This window comes from Diceros bicornis, chromosome 17 (assembly GCF_020826845.1).
Source record: "Diceros bicornis minor isolate mBicDic1 chromosome 17, mDicBic1.mat.cur, whole genome shotgun sequence".
NCBI classification, from domain to species: Eukaryota; Metazoa; Chordata; class Mammalia; order Perissodactyla; family Rhinocerotidae; genus Diceros; species Diceros bicornis.
In genome coordinates, this window is record NC_080756.1 from 50,794,130 (window position 1) to 50,806,117 (window position 11,988).

Here is an 11,988-nt window from a genome sequence, read left to right on the forward strand (position 1 = left end):
ACTCCTCACAATAGAGTGATGCAGACCATCTTTCCCTGGGAGCTGGTGGTTATTCCAGACACCCTTTACTTCAGCTTAGGACAGGAAGAACAGCGTGCTGCTGTGAAATGATAAGCCACTGAGGTTTGAAGTTGTGACCAGAAAGCTTGAAGGTGTGACTAGAAGCTGTGTGCTAAGCTTCTAGCTGACAAAGTTAATGTTGTCAGGAAGGGATGGGTAACATGTGTGGTTTCCCAAGTGAAAAAAAGCTTTGCAGCAAAGCAGCCAGGAAATAAATACATGAATGCTTTATTTAGTCATATTGTGTACGTGTATGTGTGTTTTGCAAAAAAGTGAATTCAGAAGACAAAGTTCAAGAGCATTCAAAACATTCTTCAAATATCCCACTTTCTGCTTCATTAACTCTAATTGGGATAGATGAAGTTTGGTGCTTCCAATTTTGTGCTTCTTTGATCAAAGGGCCATCCTTGGAGTTTCAGTTAGTTCTGTCTGAAGTTACTGCTGTTATCTTCTGATGCTGGTTGTCTTCTCATTTAAGAAATTTGCCTTTTCCAGAAATTCAGAGTTTAGGAATAAAAAGAAACTAGTGCTTAGAGAGAACAGCTACACAATTTGGCTTTTCAATCATTAATCTCATTCTGCCTTTTTCTTAAACTGAAAAAACTAGATTTTGTAGTCAATTTCTCTTAACTGTAACATGTTCATTGAGTGCAGATGTAGGCATCATATCTCTTCTACGTGCTGCAGTTATAATAATGAACAAGACAGATGTACTCACCTTATGGAGTTTATATAGCGGAGACAGACAATTATGTAAGTATATAAAAGTATTCTGTACCTGTCTACCTTCCACCAGCTACAAGGGTATAAATCAAAACAGAAGAAACAGCTCAACATTACCAATATCTCTATGGGGAAGCAAGATGTAAATAACCAGACCTGAGGTTACAGAATGGCTTTTCTAGAGAGGTAGTTATATGCTGCCACATGATTCCCAGCTCCTAAATTAGAGTAATGTGTGTCCCCTCCCCCAATACACACACACTTTCCTCCAAGCATCTGCACTCCAAACCTGACATGTTAGGATGGAGAACCCAGCTCAGTGTGTCAGGATTTCTGGGTTGCAGTCCTAGCTCTTCCATCATCTATAATGTCTTGGGAGAGAGAGAAAAAAATGAACATTTACCTATTTGGAAGTCTAAGAAATACTATCTATAATGATAATCTCATTGAATTCTTCCAAGTCTATGTAGTGAGCCATATTTTTATTGAACATGTTCAAATTTTTACATCTAGGAAGTATTTGACTCTTGGACCTCAATTAATAATATTTAACATTTAATGAGTGCCTACTATATATGTTAGGCAATTTATATACCCTATCTCATGTTAAATATTAATATTAATTAACTTATTAATTTAAATATTATTAAAGTATTATCCCTATTTTACTGTGGTGAATTCAATGTTTAGAGAAGAGAGATGACTTGCTGCAAGTCACACATAGAAACTAGGCTGGTATTTCAAGCCAGATCTACCTGGTTCCAGAATTCATGCTTTGTGGCAGAGGTTTGTTGAAAATCCAGGCCCTTTTGAATCCATAGTCCATTTGTGCTCTATGTATTCAGTCAGACCTGATTTTAAACACAAGTCAAGCATTAGCAATAATATGTCCTTTGGCAAGTCCATTAACCTCTTAACATTAATTTTTTCATTTGTAAAATGCTGACAATAATAAATAGCAGTCAATGTTGAGAGGTTTCAGTATGGTCATACACACACTACGTCCTCTAACAAAGGATGGTGTCTCTCTCTGCCACCCTTTGACAACCATTACTCTTTCTCCCACCCCTACACTCTATGTTCTCTCAGCAGAGCTTCTTTTATTTCTTTATTTTTGGCATTGGGATAGGGGGCTGGGGTCTTTCTCTGTTTTGAGATTGACAAAGCCAATCCAGGATTAAGGTAAAGAAAAGAAAATGCCCAGTAGTAAGTATTCCTGAAGTGTCCAGACTCCACCCATGTAGTGGAGTTGCTTATATTATTGAATTAAATTAGTCTCTGGGAGGTATTTCGGTGGACTTCCTGCACATGGTGACAAGTGGCAGACCTCAGTGGTGATTCAGAGATTAAGGACTTCATCAGGGGACAGAAGTAGGCCAGTTGGGGGCAAACAACAGGCAGACAACTAGACTGGGTCCTGGTGGTGAGAACACTCAGTAGACCATGTCTGTAAAGTAGTTGGGAGGAGAGGTAGGGCCATGAGCAAACTGAAGAATGGGGAAGCCTTCTATAGTGTGATGGTTTAGTTGTGGCTAGAGATGGGTAAGAGAAGAAAAGAAAAAGCAAGGAATTTTGTCAGAGCCTGGTGAAATATAGGTGGGCTTGTCTCCGCATAATCAATTTTCTCTTGTGTCCCACACCTCACTCCTCTTCCTCTACACTCCATATTAACCACTGTCACCTGATTTGAAAAGCAATTCAAATAGGCCTTACAGAGCTGTACATCAGAAGATTGACAAGGCCTGTGTCAAATGAAAATGAACTTCGGTGAAAGATTTGGGTGTACTCTGGCAGGGTCTGGCTCATGGAAACAGAGTTCTAGAAATGAATATCTTTTAGCTGGAAGGTTGTAGGTCTTCATGAAGGAAGATTCATACACAAAACCCAAGTAGAATAATAATTCACCAGTATCTCTGAGAAATCAATAGCAAACATTTTCTTTTCTTTTTTTTTTTTTGTGAGGAAGATCAGCCCTGAGCTAGCATCCATGCTAATCCTCCTCTTTTTGCTGAGGAAGACCGGCTCTGAGCTAACATCCATTGCCAATCCTCCTCCTTTTTTGTTTTCCCCAAAGCCCCAGTAGATAGTTGTACATCCTTCTAGTTGCTGTATGTGGGACGCGGCCTCAGCATGGCCAGAGAAGTGGTGCGTCGGTGCGTGCCCGGGATCCGAACCCGGGCCACCAGTAGCGGAGCGCGCGCACTTAACTGCTAAGCCACCGGGCTGGCACTAGCAAACATTTTCATACACAACTTAGTGGTACATAAATGGGAACAACTTTTCTGGACAGCATTTGATAATATATATCAAAGTTCTTCATTGTGTATACCCCTTGACCCCATAATTTCATGTTTAAAAAATTTTCCCAAGAAAATATTCAAAAGTACAGACAAAATATTTTTAATACTGTCTGAAATTTAGGAACAACCTAAATGTTCATTAGTAGGAGATTACCTAAATAAACATGGTATAATCTGTATGGGTAATAACTACATATGTTTTTAAAGTCATATTTTAGATATTTTTAAGTGAATAGATTCTTATTTATCAGAAAAATAATAGATCAAAAACATTGTGTATGGAATGACAACAACTTTCATTGTGAACCTAATGTATGGATAAACACCTAGAAGAATATACAGCAAAATTTTTATAGTGGAATTATGGATGTTTTAAAATAATTTCTAAAATACATTTATCTGCAATAAACATAAATGGAAAAAAGAAATAATCTGTTTTTCAAATAGCAACATACAAGACAAAGTTTCTAACAGGTTATTTAAGAGATAAAGAGTCTAGTAATAATATTTCTTATGTATATGTGTATATACATTTATACGTATACATTTTAATCATTTGTTTTTACTAGTAGTTTCTTTTAAGTATGGCGGTTTTTGTTAAATATATTAGTTTTTGTTTTCTACAAAGCTGTGTTTCTTTATCTTTTCAGTCCTCAAATAGAGGTTTTGAATGTTATTTTGCGAAGCGTACTAAGTGGTTTGTTAGCTGAAATGGAGGAAGATGTAGCTCATGACCATTTTTCCTTTCCCGTCAACCTCAACTTTTATCATACAATTTCCTTTTATCTCTTTGGTCAAGAGGAGGGCCAGAACATTTTGAGTTGTAGTACCACTCAGAGACAATTCATTTCTGCCTTCCATCTCGCAGGCTCTCACGCACCCAAGGAAGCCAGGATTGGAAAGATCAACTTCTCCCATCTCGTTTTTGGGTCAGCTTCCTCCACGTGCATCACTGCGTAGCACAGATACAGGTGACATCTGCTTTCGTTCCTTTAGATCTTTGTACCTGGGTATACAGTTAGTCCTAGTTATAAAGAAAATATTCCAGGAATATGGCATTTGATTACAGATGACTTGTCATGAATATGGGATTGATGAGAAAGAATTCCCTATTGATTGCTTTAGGGCTGCATTAACTCGGAAGGATGTGAAAACTGCAGTTCAGCATTCACGGAAAGTTATTTTCCTTTTTTCAATACATGACGATTTTTGCTTTGTGCTATCTAAATGAAAAGCGATTTGTGGGATTAATTACTTTTCATTTGAGGCTAATGATATACATATTATCTTATCAATCTTAAAGGATTCTGTAATAGAAAAGACTCCTTTTCCTTAGGAACTTAGAGAAAATGTGAATAATTGAGTTTAGAAAATTTTATAAATTAAAAATCTTTTAAAAGAATGTCATTACATGTGCAATTTGTTTTCCATATTTCTTGTTTTATGGATGTCATCTTTTCCAACTGATTAATATAAGCAGCAAGGTAAATTTTTACTATTTACTATTTAAAATATTCTTTTTATATTAATATTATTAATAGATTGAATTCTTCATGGATATTAACTAATGACTGCCCCCAGGCAAATTTATTTTCACATAGGTTTCTCTAGCAACATCATACACTAGAAGATTATTTCCAAAATTTTAGTGTATGTGAAATCATTTCGGATTAAAAATACAAGTGTCTAGGCTCCAACCTAAGAGATGTGTTCCAATCAACACATCTTGCGTGGGGCACTGGAATCAGAATGTTAAGCAGTCTGCAATGTGAATCCTCAATAATTCTGTTGCAGATGGTGTATGGGATACACTTTGGGAAAAACTCGGGTAGAGTCATGTTGTAATTGAAAAGAATGCAAACACCTTAAAATATTTATATCCAGATCTGAACGTGTATATTAAGATTTTTTAAGCCAAGATATTTATATTTTTTCAGAATTTCAAAACCATAGAATTTTTGTTTTTTGAATTGATATTTTTAAAAGTGTCTTGGTAATTTGGGAAGGTACCAATTCTGCCTAACATTTGTACATGTATGTTGAACATTTTGAGCTGTATTGGCTGGGTGAATAGGACCCTGCCTAGTCAATGTTGGTAGATTTTTAAAAAAATTCTTTCCCTATTTTCTAATAATTATGGCAGTAGTTATAAGCAGTATAAATAACTTTACCAGAGATATTGAAAGGTTTTTCATTTCTTAAATAAATCAAGCTCAGTCTACATGCTTTAGGCACTTTAGGGAGTTAATAAACACACGCCCGCATAAACATACAAATATACACACATGCCTCTTAATCCTGGTATGTTCCTATCGACTGACATATTAATTTTTCTTAAGACAGAAATCATCCTGGTGCAAAGTTTTAATGCAAAACATATTTCTCTTCTTACTCTAGACATGAGCAATCAGGAAGTGATTTTTTCCTCCATGAGAGTTCTTCAGTCTCCTTCAGAGTCACAAAATAGATCAAGGCCTGGTAGTACTCAAAGACCAGGCAAAAGTGATGACAAAGGTATATGTTTTAAGCATCTAGATTCACCTGTCTCTAATGGATTGTCAAACTCTAGATGTTTGAAAACAGTGTTGCTATCTGTACTGCAGGTTCTCAGAAGGTAATGTGAAACCATAATTGTGTAGATTAGTAGAACAGGTCTTTTGTTTTTTTAAAGTTTCTGAGAATGGAGAAATTAATGAATTCTTTTAAATTTCAGATGGTAATAGAATATTTTCATTCAGATTTGTTTAATAGGAATTCATGAGGCCTTTAAAAAAAGGACAGCCTAGAGTCCCCAGAAAAGATTGCATCTTCTAGAGAAATAAAAGTCTTAAAGAATGAGGAATGAAAAATATGCATTAGAAACAATGTTTTTTCCAGAAAAAAGATATTTTAGATGTCTTAAATATTTATCAAAACTTCATGGCAGTGAAGAAGCAAAAATATTCAAATCAAAAGGGACATTCTAATTTTTCTATTCTCTCTCTATCCTCTCTAATATTGTCACAAACTCTAAACTGAGAATAACTGTTACTTGTTTAATTCAGTGACAGAGATACAACTTTTAGATACTCAGGACATCAAAAGTAGGAGGATCAATATAGTATTGACTAGAGAAAAATAGAATTGATGAAAAAGAAAGGAAAGTTGATTTCTGGAAACTCCTTTAAGGTTGAACCCCAATCACATTGGCAACTTCAGAATATCCACTATTGGCCAGCAATTTCTCAAGAATATTAACTGCTTTGTCCTTTTCATGATTAATAGTGATCACAGGAAGGAGTATACATGTCAGTGTGGATTCTCATAAATGTGTGTTGTGTCTATTGCCATCTGTGCTTTTGTAAGGGATGTACTTTTAAAATCCTATAGGACTGTTCTTGTGTGTAGCATTTCTAAAATGGGTGTTTGTCAATCAGAAATCTGAAACTTTAAAACTGTGATTACGAGATCACAAATTTACATTCATTTGTATGGTATATTTTTGTAAATTTTTTAGTGAAGACTGTCTTTTTGTTCCAAATGGTGTCCTAGGTTAAGGTTAGTAGTGGACCCGGCTCTATTTCTAATGATTATTTTCTTCCTTCTTTATTTGAAGAGTTTTCAGTGCCCTGGCATCTCACTGTAGTGATTCTTGGGATCCTCTGTTTACTTCTTTTCGTGATAATCAGAGTGTTGGAGACAAAGAGTGAGTAATTGAAATATCTCCTTCAAGTCTGTGTAACAGCAAGAACCACTAATTGTGCAGATATTAACCAGGCTCCTACCGTTGCGCCTTGGCTGTAATGGGGGAATGTCCCAGGTGGCTCTTTCTTGGTGATTTTTCCTCAGACACACCACAATGTCATTTTCATTTTATTGCGTATTTCAATGACTGCACCTGTAATGAGCTTTTTCATTCTGTATAATACACGGTAATAATCCTCTGGTAAGGACTTAGCAATATTCTGCCTTCAGAGTTTAGATTGCTGTGAATTTTAGATAGACATTCTTTGAGAAACAACTATTCAAAAGAAATTATGACTTTCTCTTGAGTTTTTTCAAGTATACAATGAAGAAATGGTTTAGTAAAAAGAGTGATTTTATACGTGGATGTGAGATGATCTTGAATTCAGCCTTTATCTTTTATTTGAATTCCTTGATATCTTTAGAAAAAATCACTAATATGACACACTCAGATAAAATTACATATTTGGATCTTCCTCTCTTTTCTCCCATGGGTATTTCATCTACTCCAATAATGATGGTGCCATTTCTTCATGTTGTTAGTGCATATTTTCATACTCGGAAGATGTGTTCCTAAATATTAATTGAGTGATTTTTACTTTGGTGCCTATTTGTAAATGATGTGCTAATTTTTAAAAGGAAACTAAACTGAATGGTAAGGTGTTAACATTACAATTTAATCCCATTACCTTATTTTATTTATTCTATGCTTAAGTTGCTAATAGTGAGAAATTTGATGTTTCTATTTCTGTGGCCAGTTTATTGAGGTGTTAACTTTTTTTAAATGTCAAATTACTAATTAAAGTAATGAAATGGATTGGTTATCAAAGTGAGACTTTTTCTCTTGTATTAAATTCCAACATTTAAGCATTATGAGTTCTTTTTTGTGTTATATCTATGTTATTATTTTAGTTTTGCAGTGTATTCAAGAAAAACACCAACAGGAGGAATTTCTACGAAATCTCCGTCAAAATTGCCACAATATACAAAATGACGCCTACTTAAAGGAGCAGCTTTTGAATAAGACGTTAGAATATGACATTCTCATAAACGAAACCCTTCAGCAGAAAAAGGAACTGGACTCACTCTTTATAGGAAAGAAGAGATGTAGAAAACAGGAGAGCTTTTCAAAGTCTTTGCAAAATACAGGTATTTTGGATACAGGAGGAAATCTTGAATGAAAGATTGCATGTTTTTTCATTATTTGTTCCCCTCCAGAAGCTTTGAGGCCTAACAAACAGGCGTATGGTATATGCTAGAGATCTGTGTCTGCTGGACAGCTGTAATTTGTGCCTGTTAGATGTAGTGGGTATTTGGGTTTACTTGTTTCAAACATAGGATTAAGACAACGGAAGCCATGTTTGGAGTAGTAGAGCCCTATGTTTCCAAAACTCAATGGCAGTTCTTGCATTCCTACTGCTCCCAGAAGGTAAAATACTATGTCAGCACCCTGAAAATTTGTATCATTTTGGAACTCTGGGCAAATTAGACACACCCACTTTGTCACTGACATGAAATATGGAGGCTATCAGTAAAAATATACTTAGGCTACAATGGGCACAAGGCCTTTTATTTGGATGCTGTGGTAAAGATGACTGTGTGTGTGTGTGTGTGTGTGTGTGTGTGTGTGTTTTTCTATTCTGCCTTGACTTCAAGTATTTGGTCTATTTGTGATCAATACACATTCTCTGCAGCACATCTGCAAGATTCACCAGTGTTGATGCTGTGCTGCTCTGTGTGATGCTACCATTATAAACTACCAAGTGATAAGAATATGAAATCTCATGCAACTGTTATCATGCATAAGGATGAAATGAACTGACCTGGTTAATCAACCAATAAATATTTGTTTAGGATTTAGAGTTTACAAAGAGATTTTGCATATTTAATATCATTTAGGTATGGTAGTTAGTAGAAATTTACTCTCTCTATTACTAGAGGGTCAATAATATTTTAAAAATTTCGTATATTGTAAGATATATGAGGAGGAAAAAAACACAAAGAATAATGTTTATTTTATTTAGAAGGCATCCCAGAATCTTTTTTTTTTGCATTTTATTTAGTATTTTTAAAAACAGATTTATTGACGTATTATTATTATGCAAAGAACTGCACATATTTAATGTATACAATTTGATGCATTTAACCTTTGTACATATCTGTAAAACCATTCACAGTGTGGGTAATAGAATATCGATCCCCTCCAAACTTTCCTCATGTTCCTTTTGTTGTGCATGGTGAGAACACTTAAAATGAGATCTATACTTTTAACAAGTTTTTAAGTGCACAATTCCGTATTGTTAACTGTAAGCACTATGTTGTACAACAGATCTCTAGAACTTATTCATCTTGTATAACTGAAACTATATACCCGTTGAACAACAACTCCTCATTGCCCCACCCCAGTCCTGGCAACCACCATTCTACTTTCTGTTTCTCTGAGTTTGACTGCTTCTTATATCTCATGTAATTGGAATCATGCAGTATTTCCTTCTGTGATTGGCTTATTTCACTTAGCATAATATCCTCAAGCTTTATCTATATTGTCTCATATGCCAGGATTTCCTTCTTTTTAAGGCTGAATGATATTCCATTGTATGTATATACCACATTTTCTCTATCCATTCATCCATCTATGGACATTTGGGTTGTTTCCATATCTTTGTTATTGTGAATAATGCTGCAATGAATATGGGAGTGCAGATATCTCCTGGCCTCCAGAATATTGATGAACATCATATTATCATTATTTATAGCTAAGAGTTTGTTTTTAGAGGACTGATAAATATATTCCTCTGCTTAACAGAATTCCAGATGACAAGAAGTTTGTTTCACCTTATATGTTGTAGGCAAACTCTATGAAGACCGCTGGTCCTGTTGTGGAGTAAATTGTTATTATTTTACCACTGAAGTTAAAACCTGGCAGGGATGTAAACAGACTTGCCAAAGTTACAATTTATCTCTTTTGAAGATAAATGATAAAGATGAACAGGTATCATGGTTTGTTACATTCACTTTTATTCTCTTGGACTCTGTCTCTCTTCCTTGGACCCAAGATATTGAGGATCGGGAGGGGTCCAGAAAGAGGGATCTTCAGTTATTCTTTGTGTTGTGTCTGTTGAATGAGCAAAAGTTGTATAATTAAGAGTCTCCCAGGTGACCCCTGCCTGCTAATAGGTGTATGATCTTGTTACTAAGCATTCAACACATATTATCTATCATGATGACCATTATTACTTCTAAAATGGAAACCTCCTTGAAGGTGCAGTTTGTGTCTTTGCAATCACCTCCCTCTCTAAGGAGTCTATAGGAGACCTGCTCTCAGAGAAGTGTGCTTTTCCTTTAATGAAGTATTATCCCTTTGGTACATTGTAGCCTGGAACCAGCAGTTATTTCTTCCTATAAAGTGGCAACTAAGAACCCAGAGACAATACAGTCTAGTAGTTTCTGTTAGGTATACAGGGGCCAGACTACCTGGGATAAAATCCAGTTTCTGTCTGGGTGACCTTGGGTAAATTACTTAACCTCTCTGGGCCCCAGTTTTCCTATTTGCGAAAGGGAGATAATAATGAGAAACATAAAAGTGGTCACACTTTTACAAATTAGCCTTATGGTGATTTTCATTGCATCTGTAGGTAACATTTACTTGATCAATATTCTTATATAGTACATCAAGATGTGTAGCGTTCAAAAAGAATTATAAAAAGAGAAAATACAGTGGCAACAATTTGTAAACTATCTTCTTAATTTATTACCAGTAACAACTATCTACATACATAAAATGTGTTTTTATAGAGAAGCGTTTGTAAAGATCAACCTGAAACTTCTATTTATTATTTAGGAAAACAACACAAAATTCATATGCAAATCTAACAGATGTTTTAAATCACAACATAAAAGAATTTAGAATATCAATTCATAAAATAACTTTTTATGTTTATTACAGTAAAACACAGTTAAATTTAAACCAATATTTTAAAATACATTCAATCACTTATTCAGAAGTTATGTAATGTGTCACTTTGCTACACTACATTTTTGGACAGTAAATATTTCGTAATGCTGCCCTTTTTCCCTTCACCTCTTCCAACTACTGAACTACAGCCAATCTTTTTCTTATGAGGCTGAAGGCTGAAGGCTCTCAGACACCTCTCCCCAGATACACTTGTTGTTTTAATAAATTTATTTTGAAGATAACTGTTTTCACTTAAGAATATGTAATGATCATTTTTCTGCATCCTTAAGCATTTTTCTGGAGCATGATTTTGAATGGTTTTATAAAGATCAAAAATTATTTAATGAATCTCCTATACTGAGATATTTAGATTTTAAATTTTTGCATGTTTTAAGTAATCTGTGAAACTGGCAGCCATTTTTAACATAAGTAAATAATCCTGGAGAAAATTACTTTGCAAAATGAAAATACAGGGTGAGGGGGGAGAGAAGGTTTTCTAGAAGGAGGGATGAAGGATGATGTAGCAGAGTAGTGGCCTTAGAAAGAGTTGGGCCCTTTACCTATCACTTTCATTCATCTGACAGGTGGGAATTTAGTCACATGATATGTTTTGTTTCCTTTATAGGCCTTCCTTCAACCCCAGACTTATGGAAACTACTACTGGATTGGATTATCATATAATGCAGAGGAAAGGAAGTGGAAATGGATTGACGATGGCACATCTTCTGGAATGTAAGTCTCTGGAATGCATTCAAATTCTAATATTGGTGTTGGGGCTGGAAGGATTGTATCTAAAAGGAATCTTCTCTTATTATGCACAGCTTAACTCATTTTCAAGTAGCCATCATTGGTAAGAATAAGTAGAATGATTAAGAAAGTGTTTTAGGAAGCACACTTAAAAATAAAAGATGCATCCTACAGAGTTATTAATAATACTAAAATTATGATGCTAAACACATGCTCAGAAGTATGTGTTATGAGGTACACAAAATAAAACAAAATCATAAAGTGATATGAAATGATCAGACCATCCTGACTCAGCCAAAAAGATCCCTCCCACAACCTCAAATGAATATTTTGAGCATCCTAAGAATTCATTTTAAACTCCTTTACATTATTGGTTTATATTATTTATAAATATAAATATATGTGAGTATACACACACACGCACACACATATACCTGCACTATAGTTCTTCTATTTTGAAGTGCAGTATTTTGTAACCTC

The 11,988-nt window shown here is 34.9% G+C and overlaps 1 protein-coding gene across 1 annotated transcript; it reads left to right on the plus strand.

Moving 5' to 3' along the window:
• The first annotated feature begins 5,482 nt into the window (after positions 1–5,482).
• LOC131415583 (killer cell lectin-like receptor 2) lies at positions 5,483–11,497 on the plus strand. The gene is made up of 5 exons (XM_058557415.1): positions 5,483–5,597; positions 6,679–6,768; positions 7,719–7,955; positions 9,656–9,798; positions 11,387–11,497. The coding sequence occupies exons 1-5, from the start codon at positions 5,483–5,485 to the stop codon at positions 11,495–11,497; spliced, it is 696 nt and encodes a 231-aa protein (XP_058413398.1).
• The last annotated feature ends 491 nt before the right edge of the window (positions 11,498–11,988 follow it).

Excerpts from the sequence above, each read along its gene's own strand:
- LOC131415583 (XM_058557415.1), top strand. The coding sequence starts at position 5,483 with ATGAGCAATCAGGAAGTGATTTTTTCCTCCATGAGAGTTCTTCAGTCT. Across the intron at positions 6,769-7,718 it reads CAGAGTGTTGGAGACAAAGA|TTTTGCAGTGTATTCAAGAA; the intron begins GTGAGTAATTGA and ends TTATTATTTTAG. Across the intron at positions 9,799-11,386 it reads TAAATGATAAAGATGAACAG|GCCTTCCTTCAACCCCAGAC; the intron begins GTATCATGGTTT and ends TTTCCTTTATAG.